The sequence below is a fragment of the Leptinotarsa decemlineata genome, unplaced genomic scaffold (genome assembly GCF_025532065.1).
Source record: "Leptinotarsa decemlineata unplaced genomic scaffold, Ldec_3_MD MMD2_tig00003348_RagTag_RagTag, whole genome shotgun sequence".
NCBI classification, from domain to species: Eukaryota; Metazoa; Arthropoda; class Insecta; order Coleoptera; family Chrysomelidae; genus Leptinotarsa; species Leptinotarsa decemlineata.
Window position 1 is genome coordinate 1,032,173 of NW_027412588.1, and position 17,621 is coordinate 1,049,793.

At 32.9% G+C, this 17,621-nt stretch overlaps 1 protein-coding gene across 1 annotated transcript in view; it reads right to left on the minus strand.

Annotated features, from left to right (window-relative positions):
• Positions 1-15,758, minus strand: part of Vasa (vasa RNA helicase) — a 59,995-nt gene extending 44,237 nt beyond the window's left edge. Inside the window, exons 1-3 of the mRNA XM_074178084.1 lie at positions 15,602-15,758; positions 5,359-5,414; positions 5,099-5,306 (exon numbers count right to left, since the gene is read on the minus strand). Of these exons, the coding sequence (XP_074034185.1) occupies positions 5,099-5,306; positions 5,359-5,406 (256 nt within the window). The 5' untranslated portion in view covers positions 5,407-5,414; positions 15,602-15,758. The remainder of the gene's footprint in view (positions 1-5,098; positions 5,307-5,358; positions 5,415-15,601) is intronic.
• Positions 15,759-17,621: the final 1,863 nt, after the last annotated feature.

The window sequence follows — 17,621 nt, forward strand, 5'->3', positions numbered from 1 at the left end:
ACGAGTAGTTTTAAGTCACAAAAAAAAAACAATATATACAAAAATCAGGCATATGTAAATAACATTCATATAGTTAGCATACTATCATTTAAGAATTCCTGCAAGCTATAATAAAGTTTTTCTACGAGATAGCTCTTCAAACGACATTTCATTGTTGAAATTGGAAGATTTCTTAGAGTGAGTGGAAATTTATTGTAAATGTTTATAACGCTATATTTGACATTTCTCTGTATGTATGTATAGTTGCATTTCTCATTTCTAAGATCATTCTTTGTTCTGGTGTTGTATAAGTGATCCTTTTCACAGTTAATGAAAAGTTCTGATTTGTTTTCTGTTACAAATACTACTGCTTCATATATATAGAGATTTATCAAAGTTAAAATTTTGCGCCTAATAAAAGCTTCTCTGCAGCTATCGTTTTTTTTCATCTTATAGATATTCCTAATACATTTTTTTTGTAGTATGAGTATCCTAGAGATACCAACAGAGTTTCCCCAGAATATTATTCCATATTTTATTCTAGATTGAATATAAGCATGGTATGCAGAGAGGGCAGCTTCAGTTGAGACATGTTCCGACAATATTCTCAAGGCATAGCAATATTTTGCAATATTTTTTGATAAGTAGTGTATGTGATTTTTCCAGTCCAGTCTCCTATCTATCAAGAGTCCCAAAAATTTTACCTGATTGCATATGTTTATATTTTGATTATTATATTCAAAGGTATTCAACTCTGGCGAGGATCTATTTGCGAAATGAATTATTTGAGTTTTGTCAATATTAAGTAGTAAGTCATTTGCTGTGAGGAAATTGTTCAATACATCTAGCACATTTGTTATCTTTGTCATGACCAACTGAGAGTTCTTTTCTTTTACGATGACCGATATATCATCAGCATATAATACAATATCTTCATTAACTACATTTGGTATTTCATTTGTGTACAATATATATAATAATGGATGGGCCTAGGATGGATCCCTGTGGCACACCTTTTTTTATCACAATTGATTCTGATTTAATTATCCCCGAGATGTCATTTTCAATCAAATGTAGGGTTGTGTTTGTAAAATAGGATTTGATCAAGTCCAAAGATGTGCCTTTGATTCCATATTTATCAAGTTTGTTGCATAAAATTTCATGGCTGACACTGTCAAATGCTTTTGACAGGTCAATACACAAAGTTACAGTACAATCATCTTTGTTCAAATGGTGTAAAATTTTTTCTATGGCTTGATATATTGCTTGTATGGTTGATTTACCTTTACAGAATCCATTTTGTTCTTTTGCTAACAACACATTATCATCTAAAAACTTGAGTAAACGTTTATTCATGAGCTTTACTGGGATTTGGCAATAATGATATGGGCCTGTAGTTACTTTCTTCATCTCTGTTTCCTTTTTTAAATATAGCTTTAATAGATGCCACTTTCAGTACTTGTGGGAATATTGCTTGTGAGAATCATAAATTTATAATATAAGTCAAAGGATAGGCTATGATCTCTGCTGTTTCTTTCAATAGACACATAGGAATCTGATCTTCACCGACAGATTTTTTATTTTTTAGTTGTCTAATACATTCTATTATTTCAAGCGGAGTGGTAGGTTCAAAGAAGAAAGCATCTTCACATTCTTCTATTTTTGTATAATCTGAGCTATCTGGTTTATTTAGGTCTGGGCAAGCTTCACTAAAATACTTATTGATTTGATTTACTATGGTTTGTGAATCTTTATATTTTTTTGCAAAACTTTCTAGGATATTGTTTTTGTGGTAGTTGGGTTTTGTTATTTTTTTGATTAATGACCATATAGCTTTGGTTTTATTTTCGGCTTTCATTATATACTTTTTGAAATACTGAGTACTTATCAGCCCTAGTGTCTTCTTTTTGTATAATGAGCGTTTTCTCGAGCAAGACTTTTTTATACCCCTTGTTATCCATGAATTGGGCCTAGTTTTATTCAACTTTTTTTCCACAAAGATCAGGTTCATTATTCTAGTGAAAATATTCAAAAAACAGTTGTATGCTATATTTACATCTGTACTCTGTGTTACACTTTCCTAATTAACCTCAGCGAGATCCTGTTTAAACTGAATAATTTTATTTTTTGAGAATATTCTTTTTTTGATCCATTTTATTTCATTTGCTTTAATTTTGTGTGTGAAAAGGGTTATCATTTGTCCATAGTGATCAGATAATGCAGTATTTAAGACCATGCTTTTTTCATAGTCATCAAAATTTACAAAAATGTTATCTAATAGAGTAGATGAAATATTTGTTACTCTGGTTGGTTCAAAAATAGTTTGTGTTATGTTGTGAGTAAGGAGTAAGTCTAAAAATACCTTAGTTTGTACGTTGTCTTCAAGCAAGTTGATATTAAAGTCTCCACATAGTATAACCTTAAATGTAGTGAATTTTTCATGAACTAAATCAATTATTTCTTCCATGTTCTCAATGAAAATATCAAATGATCCTAAGCCAGTTCTGCAAACACATACAATTACAATTTTCATTTTCCTAATTACTACGCTTCCACATTCCAAATGACCTTCAATACTTTTTCTGACAACACTCTCTACGCTCTCCACATCCATATTGTTTGTTGTGTAGATACTGACTCCTCCATGACACATCATTTTCCGGGAAAAAGCCGATTTCAATTCGTATCCCTCAATTTGTATACTCTCTATTTCAGATTCCAAGAGCCAATGCTCTGTTATGCATAAAATGTTTGGCTTTGACGATAGAGAGTCTAGAAATATTTCTACTTCATCAGTTTTGTTCCTCAAACACTGTATATTTTGATGGAGTATGGTGAGGTATCCATCTTCATTGCGATTTTGTTGGCAGCTGTTTTCAGAAGTGTTTATGTGCGTATTTTTCTGCGGTAGTTGCTATTGCCGCAGATTTCTACTTGCGTTTCATTTGTTGACCTCATATTTGTAGACTTCACGCTCATGGCTCCAAGCACTATGATCAACATTAAGATGTAGGTTCCTTTTTTCATTTTTCATTGTACAGTTAATGCATCTGTTGTATTGTTCTGGTTCCTGACAATCGTTTTTTTTATGTTCCTTAGCACAAATTGGACAAGCCAACTTATTTTTTGCAAACTTGGGCTGAATGGCCATAGCCACAGCATCTGAAGCATCTTAGTATATTGGATTTGACTTCATACACTATGCAAGAGTTGAATCCAATGTTGAGTTTACACCTATTCCAGTTTTTCACAGGTTTCCTCTTGTGTTTCAACTATAACTGTGACTTTTCCATCCTCTTTGCTTATCATATTTGTAATATTTATTAAGTCATTATTTCCAAATCTATGATTTTGATTAATGAGTTTTTTTAGTAGCAATTCTTTTTCAGAGCAGTCTGCCTCATCAACTCCTACAATTTTGAAGAATTTTTTCATCCTTGTTTTTCTTATTTTATAATCGTCACCAAGCTTTGCTGTGGATTCCTTCAGGATTCTTTGAACCGATACATCATTGCTGCACTTTATTAATATTCCCCCATTTGCAGTTGCCTTATTCCAACTGATAATTCACCTGGATTGATGGCCCTTTTCAAGTCTGCAATGGTTTTACCATTATCCTGATTATTTTTTGGTAACATTATAAGATTTCTTCGGACAGGTTTATGTGTCGGAGATTGAGACCGGTTTCTGTTTCTGTTTTTCATTTGTCTTCTTGACTTTACCAAAGTAAAATTTTCATCTTCCCAAGTGTCCTGTTCTTCCACTTCACCTTGCATTTCATGAGAGTTTTGTTTGTAAACAAGTTCACTACCATCTGTTTGTGCCACTGAGGAATTCCAGATCGTCATCTTTGTAGTTTTTATTGAGACCTGTTTTTATGCTGCTAAGTTCATCTGATAGCTCCTTCACTTTTTCTTCCAATAATAATTTATTTTGAAAGATAATTGAATATTTTTCGTCTTTCTCCCTTATAATTTGCCTAAGTAAGACATTTTCTTCTTTCCACCATTTCATTGTATCCGCATCACTTTGTTGAGTACTCACTGGATTTTCTTGAACTGATATGTATCCTTTTACGTGTCCACTCACTTCATCTGCACAGCAGACAATTCTGACTTCATCAATGAACTCAATTTTTTTTTCTATCAACGCAACTTCTGTGATATGTTTTGCCACATTTGATACAAACTGTGACTTGCACTGGTTTAGTTTTGCAGCATTCAAACGTTTTTGTGGGCTTTTTATTAACGAGTTCTTTATCGACTTTTACATTGTCGGCCATCTTGAACTATATATAACCTATATAGTATAACCTTAAATGTAGTGAATTTTTCATGAACTAAATCGATTATTTCTTCCATGTTCTCAAAGAAAATATCAAATGATCCTAAGCCAGCTCTGTAAACACATACAATTACAATTTTCATTTTCCTAATTACTACACTTCCACATTCCAAATGACCTTCAATACTTTTTCTGACAACACTGTCTACACTCTCCGCATCTATATTGTATGTTGTGTAGATACTGACTTCTCCATGCTGCATTAATTTCCAGGAAAATGCTGATTTCAATTTGTATCCTTGAATTTGTATACCCTCCATTTCGGATTCTAAGAGCCAATGCTCTGTTATGCATTACATTTTTGGCTTTGATGATAGTCTAGAAATATTTCAACTTCATCAGTTTTGTTCCTGCTATATATTTATCCGTGGTCGATCCACTATTTCAAATTTGCTACACGGTGTCAACCATTGGTCTTGAGAACTTGACATGATTTCTCCTGTCGATGTTATCTACACTGACTTTGAAAAAGCATTTGACAAGAGTCCCACATGAAAGACCACTATTACAGCATTTTTGTGTTACTGACCACTTGCTGCGATGGATTCGAGATTTTTTTATCAAATAGATCTTGCTATGTTTGAAAAGATGATAAACTTTCAAGGCATACCCAGCAGTAAGTGGTGTTTCCCAGGATCACTTAGTGATTGAAACGCGTGCCAAGGTATTAAAAATAACGGTTTGGTGTTGGGATAGAACTCCAGTAATATTCATTAGTACACCGAAGGTTCTAAACAGTGCACCACCAGTACAAATTTAAATTTTCATTGCTTACCCCCACCACGACCACCACCTCTTCTGCCACGACTGCCACGATTATTTCCGCCAGTATTCTTAGATTCAGAGTCACCCCATTTGTCTGAAAAACCTCCAATGTTTCCGCCAAAATTATTCGATTTCCAATCGTCCACATTAGAATTCACAGCCTTAAATCCTCTACCAGCAGTAAACTTTTTTCCTCCCTCTGCAGCAAATCCCACATTCTAAAAAAAGCAAATGTAAAAATGATATGAGATAGTGTAAATGAATTATTACCGCTGAGGCTGGAGAGATTACATCACCATCATCCCAATCATCATCCATTTTTCAAACTGTAAAGAAAGAATGAGTTAATGGAAACTTCTCTTATATGTTTAGTAGTGCCTACACAAACAGTAATATGTGAATAGTTACTGACATGAGGGGAAGTAAGTTTTTCAATGATCATCAATCATTGCCAAGTTTTGTTATGATTTTTGGTGTAGGAATACAAATAGTATGGTGGTGAAGACACAAAGGTAAAGATAGTAGTTCGGCACATGATAACGTTTAGAAATACTGTACGAAAATTCAATTTGTACATTTGGAAAGAATTACAGTACATAAAAAGATGTAAATTAGTTGCCTTTCCCAGTAATTTTTCTCTCACCCAGTCATGAAAATGGTCTTTATTGTACTCGAAAAGAAAATCTTAAAACATAGAAAAAAACCGGCAAAGAAATCAAGTTGACAATAAGGATTTCTATAGTATATAGTACTCCAAAAACTGTGCATTAAATGCATTTAACTTTACACGCTCAGAAACAAATTTCTTGACATATAATTGGAGCCGTTAATCCTCTTTTCTCTCTCTCTGAAGCGAACAACAAACAATAAATTTGTCATCGCTCTATCTGGTAAACAAGGTACTAACCAACCGCATATCCAAAATTCACCCAATTCCAATTTGTTTTTTGTCGTTCGCTTCAGCTTGGTTAGAGGAATGATACTCATCAACTTTAGGTTGATGATGACAACTACCTTGCACTGACAAGAGGCCAAATAGCCCGAAACCGGTCTGCAAGTGTGTCCGTTCCTATAATTGAAAATCGATTCCAGCAGTTGTATCACAACCAGCATATGCAGAAAATACTTTTGTGAAGATTTCTGCACTGACACCTATCGGATATAATCCAACTCCCTTCGTGATATTAGCCAGGGAAATAGTTGTTTTCTGACAGGTGTCAATTAACCTACAGTGTAGGTAAGTCCAGATTAGCCTGAACAAATTGTTCTTTTAGTTAATTTGATTTACAGCCAGTTTTTAAGTATGCCCACTGAATATATGTGAAGTTTTGTTTCTGATAAGAGGAATTAAGCGTATTTCGGATATGCAGTTGGTTAGTACCTTGTTTACCAAATGGAGCGATGACAAATTTGTTGTTTGTTGTTCGCTTCAGCTTGGTTAAAGGAATGATACTCTGAAAGGAATTCGATTTTAAATTATGGAATATCATCAACTTTAGGTTATTAATGGTCACTACCTTGTACGAGAAACCAAATATCCCGAAACAGGTCTGCAAGTGAGCCCGATTCCTATAATTGAAAATCGATTCCAGCAGTTGTATCGCCAACAGCATATGCAGGAAATACTTCTGTGAAGATTCCTGCACTGCCACCTGTTGGATATAATCCAACACCCTTCCTGGTATTAGCCAGGGGAATATTTGTTTTCTAATAGGTGTCAGTCCATTAACCTACAGTGTAGGTCAGTCGAGAGTGGCCTGAATAAATTGTTCTATTATTTAATTCAATTTTATGTGAAAAGCTCACAATCAGGCAGTGGCTGTTCCAGCCAAGAGGCGCTCCCCCCTTGGACGCAGAAAATGTTCAATTATGAGACTCAAGCTAGTCCTACATTCCTGCCCATTACCAAACTGCAACCGATAACCGGATTGCTACACGAGTCCTTTTAACTTATTTGAATAAAAGAACTGTCACTGATTCAAAATAATATTGTCAATCACTAATCATTACATTTAAATTACGAGTGTCCTGTGAAGAAAGATGCTGGTTATGATGTTATATCTTAATTTTCATTTACTGATAGTGAAAAGTTCATTTGAAGTGCCCCCTCTTCAATAAATTCCTATATCTGCTCCTAGAATCAAGTATTGTTGAATGTGTTGATGAAATCAGAATTTTCAAATAATGTTAAATATCCAAATGATAAAATTATCAAATATACAACTAGTGGAATTTAAAAAACAAAAACAAACATTGTATAACACGTCTGTTGATGGGGACAATTCAATAATGCAATTTAAAAAAGTTATCATGAATAAATTAATTTCCATGAAGCTGGGGGAAATTGGGATCTATGGCAATAAATACTATGTCTGAACTGCCTAAGTATATTAATTACCAAATATATTCAACCAAACATAAAAATTTCGCAAAACTCTTCTTTTTGCAACTGTGGAATGTCTTGAAGTCCTAAGGAAGTGACGAGATCTCTAATGCCTTACTTAGGCAAGCTTGCGAAATAATACTTACAACTCTAACATACCTAATGAATCTATCGATTTAACAAGGCATATTTCCCTCAAAACTCAAGATCGCGCATGTTATTCCTTTGCATAAAGAAGGGTAATGAAGAAAATATAGAGAATTATAGATTATGTTCAAGTATTGGGAAGGTTTTTGAAGCAGTTGCCAATGACAGATTACTGAGCTTAAATACTAATAATAGATTGTCCGATTGTCAATATGGATTCACAAAAAAATAGAAGCACTGACACTGCCTTATGAGAGTTCATTAATGAAATCTCAAAAGTTCTCGACAAAAAACTCACAGCGCTAGTGCTGTTTATAGACTTTTGTAAGGTGTTTAATTCTGTAAATAACAACATTCTCCTATATAAATTAGAAAGATATGGTATTAGAGGTATTAAACTAAAGTGATCTACCTCATATGTTAAGTGCCACATATCAACAGGTTAAATGTAACAATTTCGTTTCAGAATCGAGGCCCATTGATATTGGCGTCCCACAATGCTCAATTTTGGGACGTACCTTGTTTTTAATTTATGTAAAGGATTAACTGAAATCCATGAAAGAACATGGAACTGAATTGGTAGCTTATGTGGATGATACTTATCTAATTGTAACATATATTTCAAGTGCCATAAGAAAGTCGAAGTAGCGTACACTAATGTATTTGAATGGATTAACAAAAAGCGGTCATGCCTAAATGTTGACAAAACGAATATCAAGAAACCCCCATGCAAGAGTACGACATAGACACCCAAAAGAAACACTGTTAGAAAAATTAACACAACTTTATCAATGAAATTGTTTTGTTTGTTCATTTTTATATCCATATAATATTTTTTTTGACATTGTAAAATAAGGTGTTATTTCAAAGCAATTTTGTTACATGAGCGGAAGCACTTCGGTCAATAGCCAGATGAGCAAAATTGTAATTTTGTTCAATAAATTACAATTATTATTATTATTGCACAGCAGAGAAGAAATTGAATTCCCATTCAAATAAGTGGCATTTGAACTTTCTACGTTTTTGACTTTAATATCACTTCAGAACTTTCTGATTATATAGAAATATTCAGCCTGCTCTGTATTACTACTTACATGTGTAGGTCTCAATACCAAAATAAACTCTGAAACTTCTTTGACTCCATAAACAGAATAACAATTTGTCACATTGGTGACTTCATTGATAAAGATTTCATGAAATTGGAGAACAACAGGAAAATGGTTTTTTTTAAAGAACAGAAGAATAATAGTTGTTAAAAAAAAAATCTGCATTTCCGTTAACCAGCTGTTGCCCCCGTACGAACGACAACTCTCAAAAGTCGAAAGTTGTGCGAGCTAAGGGCTAAGGACTAACGAGGTCTTACCATTTGTTGTAATTTTCCTTTTACACCATGAGTACTTCAATTATGAATTTTACTTGATTTGTTTTACTAAAACTTTTACTTTACATTATTTTTTTAATGAGAATATTTTCTGTTTTTGTTTCAAAGTAATTTATTCTTCACTAAATGCTTATTTATCGATTTGATCCCTTTAAATAGCTCATTTGGTTCGGCCATCGAATTATGATCAATATTGAATTTGGAAAATGTCATTTCTATTTTAAAAAACATTTAGATATTGTTTGAAATACAAAAATTACTAGGTGAATTGAGATATGTATTGAAAAGAACCTTTCAGTTGTATTTTCTTCAAATCATTTTCTATTACAGAAATCCTATCCTTTAGAGCATCTAGATTTAAAGTTCGAGTCTTATTGCTTTCATCAAAAGTGTTGATAGATTTAAAAACAAATTATTTGTACAATCACAATATTTATTGCATTATCATATCTTTCAGCATCACCTTGGTGTAAGTTACTACTTATGGCTTCAATTATCAATCTTGAAGTCATTCAATTGATTCGATTGGTTTTTAATTTTATGTTCTAGTATAAATGCTGGAAATTTCAGAAAGGTCATCTGAATGTTTTGGGGTGATAGTTTCAATAGATTTTATAAGCATTTTAAATTTACCTTGTATTGACCTACATGTAGATCACTCAACTTTATTGAGTAAACTCAATTATTATGGTATTCGGGGAAACACGCTTGACCTATTCTCCTCTTACTTATGCAACAGAACTCAGACTGTTGAATGTAATAATGTAAGAAGTAATCCCCTTGAAATAATAAGGGGCGTGCCTCAAGGATCAGTTTTGGGACCATTACTCTTCCTAATTTATATCAACGATATGACGTCTTCTATTACCTACCATAATACAGCAACAGTTCTCTTTGCTGACGATACTACAATCAGTGCTAGAATTGATAGACGGGAGGATCCCGAAATTGCCCTTGAGGCAATTATGAATCAAGCCAAAACATGGTTCTCTGCGAATGATCTCTTACTGAATGAAACAAAAACTGTAACTCTTAATTTTGATTCGAGAGCCTTAAACAACAGCTGTAATTATACTTCCACCAAATTTCTTGGTATTCTAATCGATAGTCACTTAAACTGGTCTGAACACATTTGTACTCTCTGTAACAAACTTGCTAAATGTGTATTTGCAATAAAAAAAATTCGAGAAGTAGTCAATCAAGATGCTGCTCTTACCACCTACTTTTCTCTGTTTCATTCTCTTCTTCGCTATGGTATATTAGCCTGGGGAAACTCAGCTCAATCACATTTAATGAGAGTATTTATCTTACAAAAATCTGCTGTACGAAAAATTGTCAAAGCAAATTGGGACTCGAGCTGTAAAGTAATATTCCCAGCTCTGAAGATCATGACTTTATATGCTGTCATTGTATATGAAAAATTACTATATGTCAGGAAACATATTAATGAGTATTCAGCTCATTCTGATGTTCACGCCCATGACACCAGGTCAAAGAACAATCTGATAAAACCACAATTGAGGTTGCAAAAGACGCAAAAAGTGGACACTTACCTTTTCAATGCCCTACCCATCCATTTTCGCAACTTATCGTTTAAAATATTTAAGTACAAATTGAAAAACATACTGACTGAGCATTGTCTTTATAGTATTGACGATTTTACTAAAATAGCAACTGATAAATGTATTTTCTTGTAACTTGAAATTGTTATATTTAATTGTAGTTTGTATTATTGTGTGTAGTTTGTATTTTATTAACTGACTGGTCCATAAAATGTAAATTTTCTTAGCGACTCAAAATAAATATTATTATTATTATTATTATTTTTCGATAGATGGAGGTCAAAAATTTGTTTGAATGACACCACATGCTGATAAGGCATTCAAAGCACAGAAAAAAATATTAGGAACTATGTTCAATGTCCATCCACTATGCTTAGTCGTTAACTAAGATCATTTTGTATTTTAAATTGAATGGCAAATAGAAAAAAAATATTATTATCAACATGTAAAGACCTCTTTAAAAGATCGCAAATAAAAACTTTGCTCAGCTTATACATATTTCAAATCGATATTAAAGAAAATGAAAACAGGTTGAAAAACATGAGTACACTCACATGACACACAAATGAAAGGAAGTCTACACCAGAGTTACTCACGATTACAAATCTGAAAGAACTTGCCTGACTACATAGGAATTAAATCATATAATAAACTAGTACTATGTTGCTGTATCGCTGTTGTTCCAATGTTTTGACAGAATCAGAATCAACGAACTTAGGCGTGCGCAGCGTTACAGAACAGTGCTTTGAAAAATTGTTCTACAGCGCCATCTAGTGGCGAGTTACAGAAAAATTGATAGCCTAAAAACCTTCTCTATGAAAAATTACTTATAGATGTTAAGTTTCATCACGATTGGTTGAGCAATGTAGAAGTTTATCACTTACCAACAACCAACAAACATCCATTTGTATATATATGATTCAAATATATCTGTGAGCTTTAACGAGATATCTGTTATATGTATAATATGTCATTTAGCATTAAACTCAAACGTTTTTTGACAGAACAAATATTTTATAGTATAGAAAAGTTTCTCAACTTTTAAAAATGTATTTTTGTTTCTCAACTTTTGAAATGTATTTCGTTTTTTAATATCAGTTTTCAAACTCTTGACTTACTACTATTAATTCTCAAAATTTTGACTCACTAATTTTAATTATAACTTTAATTTCACTTATTTTAATGTTAAGTATCTAAAATGCATATTTACTTCCCATTTTTCTGACTAGTCCGATAAAGACGCATCTGTCTTTGATCTTTGTTGATTTAATATTTATGTATTTTTTTGTAATGAATAAATTGATTTCATTTGATTATGTGATTTTGTTCTAAGCATTTCCAAGTTTTAGAGGCGATAGGCCAGGATTTTACATATGCCATGGAATTTTGGGTACTTCTACAAATGCAATATACCTTCTTAAAGAAGATTATTTCCGAAAAATTTATAAATTCAGGGTCCATAAGAATTCTGGCACTCAATTTCTGGCCTTCGATTCTGGAACAATGATGTGTGGTAAAGTTCGTTGAATATCGTTAACATTTACATTTGAATTTATGTTCGAAGTGTTGACTTTCTAAAAATCAGTGTCATAAGATTGAGCATTGTAATGAGCTTATGAATGCTCAGCTCCATCTGTGAATTAATGTCATGCTTCAGACATATCATATGAACAATACGAATTGTTAATTTTATATTGACATGATCATTATTTTGATTGTTGTCATAATTGAATTCAAGTTCATTTTGAGGATAATCAGAATGAGTTAACTGGATATTCTTTTTATTTTTGTAAACATTTTCATACTGATTTACATCTTGAATAAACAATTCAGTCAGGGTAATCTTTTAAGATGGCATTCAAGTGTTACAGAATGTTATATATTTATGTATTTGAAATATGCAGCTACATATTCAAAAACAAAACACATTTCAAAATGAATAAAAATGTTCATCACTATGACACTAGAACAAAAAATAGATTTCATGTGCCATATGCAAGACTAAGAATAACTTCATTTGCACCAGAATACATTGGAATAAAAATATTCGACAAACTGCCCGATCATTTAAGGGAAGAACATAATTATGTGATGTTTAAGAGAAATTTAAAGAGTTTTCTAATTGAACAATGTTTTTATTCATTGAATGAATTTTTTAGATTAGATAAGTAGGGTATTATTTTAGTTTTAAGGTGTTGTTTCAACTTGTATGTTTCTTATACTCTGTTTTTATCTTTATTTTTATTTCTTTTATTGACTATTCCTATACAATGTATATTGTCTACACGGAAATAAAGTATTATTATTAAGTATTCATAAGTTCAGATTTATATCGACTTGTATGTGGATGGTTACGACTTATTTGATATTGTCTGTTTTGGAAATATGGGTGTCTTTGAGTGGGATTGATATTTGTGAGTGTGAATGTTTTTTGGGAATTTTGAAGCAATATATGTCCTTGTTTGTGTGGTCTACAGAAATTATTTGGAAAAGATGGTTTGTTAAATGGGCTTTGAAATTGTTGCTGTTGGTATTTATTTTGAAAATTTGGTCTTGTAAAATTATTTAGAAGTCAAGACATAAACTGGTGTAGGTGACATATTTGTTGGGAGTATAACCGTCTATGAAGTTTTTTTTTTAATTTGTTGGTGTAATTCTTTGCAAAGGTTTAAAATCATTTTGAAAATTCATAGCATTATCTCTATGTTGACTATAAAGGAATTTTTCTTCTTCGATAACCAAAGATATTACTAAATTGATGGATGTAGCCGTTACTATGTGGTAGGAAATCATAATGAAAAAAAGAGAAAAACTTTCTATGTTTTTTACCACTTTTATTTGTAACTAACGTTACTGCAGTTTCGTCCTATACGGACATTTTCAAACTTACACAATAAACTAACAATGATTCATTACATTAGCCATTATATACCACCCCTGTAGGTCCTAATAGAGGTACTTGGCTTCATTGAGAACCTGAATTCACAGTCACAATGCGGATCTGCCAATTTGAAAATCGGTGAGTAAACTAAATCGATTTGATCATTCAACAGGTTGCACCCCCAATGTTTATGCTTGTGAATTTCCAAAGATTCTACATAATTGAGTTTATAACCCTTCCTTGCATAGTGCAAAATTTCCGTATCGTTTAGATTTGGAAACTTGTGGGTGCATGCCAAGGAATGGTTTGAAAACGCCGAATCATTTTTTCCTAGTCCGAGGGACCTTTCATATTCAACATACCGTTTTTGGAAATTTCGGCCACATTGTCCCACATAAACACTATTACACTCCGGACACTCAAGCTTATAAACTCCAGATTTCTCCAACTTGTTCACCTTTTCTCTGAAGAAACCCGAAATTATCTCAGTTCTTTTTCCAAAATATGTTAGCGTTACCCATTTCTTGATTTCTGGTTGTTTGACCTGAGGGTATATTAATCTGTAAGTGAATTTCTGGCTTTGTTTCCTGACTAACTTCTGGATAGTATCTGTGTTGAAATCATTATTATGACCTATCTGTGTAATTATATCAACATCCCTAGCTAGATTGTTAGCAGACAAAGGCAGTGAGAATGATCTGTGCAACACTGAATTGTAGGCTGCTAATTTATGACTGTCTGGGTGGAAATAATCACTTGGGATGGTGATGTCTGTATAGCTAGGTTTTCTGAAAACAATGAACTCAAATTTATTCTGATTGTGTGTAATAGTCAGGTCTAAGAAACAGATAAATTTCTTAGACCTAGATAACAAATAAATTTCTTAGACCTGACCATTACACACAATCAGAATAAATTTGAGTTCAATGTTTTCAGAAAACCTAGTTATACATCACCATCCCAAGCGATTCTTTCCATCCAGACAGTCATAAATTAGCAGCCTACAGTTCAATGTTGCACTGCCTTTGTCTGCTAACAATATAGCTAAGAAAATTGATATAATTACAACAGATAGGTCATAATGGTTTCAAGGCAGATACTATGCAGAAGTTAGTCAGGAAACAAAGCCGGAAATTAACTTACAGATTAATATACCCTCAAGTCAAACAACCAGAAATCAAGAAATGGGCAACACTAACATATTTTGGAAAAAGAACAGAGATAATTGCGTGTTTCTTCAGAAAAAACAATGTAGAAGTGGCATTCAGACCACATGCCAGGTTATCTCATTTCCTTTTCAATGCTAAAGATAAAGTGGACAAGTTGGAGAAATCTGGAGTTTATAAGCTTAAGTGTTCGGAGTGTAATAGTGTTTATGTGGAACAATGTGGCCGAAATGTCTAAAAACGGTATGCTGAACATGAAAGGTCTTTCAGACTAGAAAAAAATGATTCGACGTTTTCAAACCATTCCTTGGAATGCAACCACAAGTTTCCGAATCTAAACGATACAGAAGGATTACAAACTCAATTATTTAGAATCATTGGAAATTCACAAGCATAAACATTGCGGGTGCAACCTGTTAAATGATCAAATCGATTTAGTTTACTCACCAGTTTTTAAATTGGCACATCCGGATTGTAAACTGCAAATTCAGGTTCTCAATCAAGCCAAGTACCTCTATTAGTATCTACAGGGGTGGTATATAAGAGCTAATGTAATAAACCATTGTTAGTTTACTGTATAAGTTTGAAAATGTCCTTATAGGACGAAACTGCAGTAACGTTAGTTACAAATAAAAGTGGTAAAAAACATAGGAAGTTTCAATATATTTGGTGAGCCAATTGAACAGACTGGTACATGGAAACGTGACTCATAATTGGTTAATAATTTTTCCGAAAATCCTGAAAATTCTTGGTTTGATATTAACTGTAATTTAGTCTCAAAAATATATCCCCCTTAAGCTTTCTTCCTCGGTTTAGATTTGATTTGAGTAACAGGTACAGAAAATATACATTTTAGAGTCCTAAGTAAATCGAAAACCGATTACTTTGGTGATAGATACAATACCTTGATATACAACAAAAAGCTATGTAACACGTGCTTTTATATTGAAAGGAAATATCACATAATACCCAAACTAAAATATGTCATCTTACCCAAAATTTATTAAAGAACTCTGGACACTATTCAAACCAAAAATTAATTGTAGATTCAGCACAATATCGCCAAAATAATTTCTTTGAAAAGTGTAATTTTAGAATAACTCTGCCGGTCAACCGGGAATATGAAAAGAAATGACAGCAATTCGTCGTTTTAACGAGAAGGGGAGAGAAGCAGGGTTATCTATAAGGTGAGTTGAGATTTAAAAATTTTGGTCGCCATGTTCTTGACGTCATTGGAAGGGAAAACAGCCCTAAATTGGATACAGCCCTAAATTGAATACATTCAATGTATTATATTTAGTACGATTGAAACCACAAATGTGCGGTTAGCTCCTGTTGGTGACACCGTGCATATGTGATGTTTTTCACAGTGATGGGATCATTCGAATTAAAAATAATCGGTCATTCGATTATTGCAATCACTCGAAATATCTCAAGATGTAAAATGGAATCATTCGAATGATCTGAATCATTCGAATGTATTGAATGTATCGAATCAAATTAGTAGTGAGTGAAATAGTCGAAAACAGTATTAAAGTCTTGCGCCGCTATGCAGCAGTACAGTGCCTGGCTATATACTGACATTTGTTTGTAGGATGTTGTGAAATACAGGTTTGGGTTGAGAATGTTCAGAAATTTGTTGACGATAAACTTTGAATGAGTACAAATACAAACTTTATTGAAATTTAATGGTGGCTTGTTAAAATATATTGAAAGCATAAACAAAAAATAAAAGTCCTCACAAAAATGAAAATCAATCAAATGTTGGTTTAAATTGGTAGTGTTACCAAAAAACTTGCAAATTCGACACTGAACTTGACCATTTTCTATTTTGTCGAAATGGTCCCAAATAATAAATTTCTTAGTTCTAGGCCGCATTGTTCAATATCAAAACAGTAATAATAACGGAATGAAGGTATCAACTACACAATAAATAAGAGTAGAAAAAATAATGGAATATATGGGTAATAACAAAAATTTCGTTACAACGGCTTCGAATCCTCCAAACTGAAAAATTATTGACACTGTTCAGTGCTCTCTGTTTGTATTCTTAGTGCGACAAATTCAAACAATTCTAACCCATAAAGTAATCCAGTTCATTCCGAATTTCGCCATTCATGTGGGCGTTTCACATGGCACATGACCTCATGAGCATCGAGTGATTGCGTGATTATTGCTCGAATCGCCGAAACTCGAATTAAATCGGTGAGTGACGAGTGATTTAATTCGAATGATATTTCGATTTTTGGGATCACTCGAGTACTCATCATTCGATTCTCAGAATCATTCGATTATGCCCATCAATAGTTTTCATTTTTGGTAACCCGTTGTCTATCTTTGCAATTGACTGCACCGCGCCGATGAGGCCAATGACCAGAAACACGTGTCCACGGTTTGCCCCCATTTTTTGAGTGTTCTGTCTACGAATTTTCCTCTCTTGACAGATGGGCTGTTACAAAGAAAACTCTTTGTTATATGTCAAGCTTTCAGTATATTTCACACCTTCGTCAGGACAACTACAATAATAAGATTATATATCTTGTAAAAAATATATAAATATGAAGAACTTACTAACGTGAGAAAAAATAAATAAAATGGTTCAAAAACAGATAGAAGAAACATGAAATGATGACAGTGGATCAAAATTTGACTGACAATGTCAAGTTGGAAAATTCTAAATAATACTCGAATTACTACATCTTTAATTTTCTTTAAGCGTATTTATGCCTTGTCAGGTAATCAGTTGTATTTGTACCTGTATTTGTACCTGCATTTGTACCCGTATTCGTACCTGCACTTGAACCTGGAACATTAACAATCTTGCTGCCTGTTGTCCTGTTCGTTATTCTCAAATTCCTTAAAATGGGGTTCCATATTTGATTGAGGTTTACCGCTTCTTGTTTTATGTTAAAATTATTCGTGTGTTTGTGGATCTCTATTGCCTCCCGTACCAGTCGGCTATGGTATCCCTGGTTGGGGGAATTAATTCTGTGTTCTCAAACAAAATTCTGTG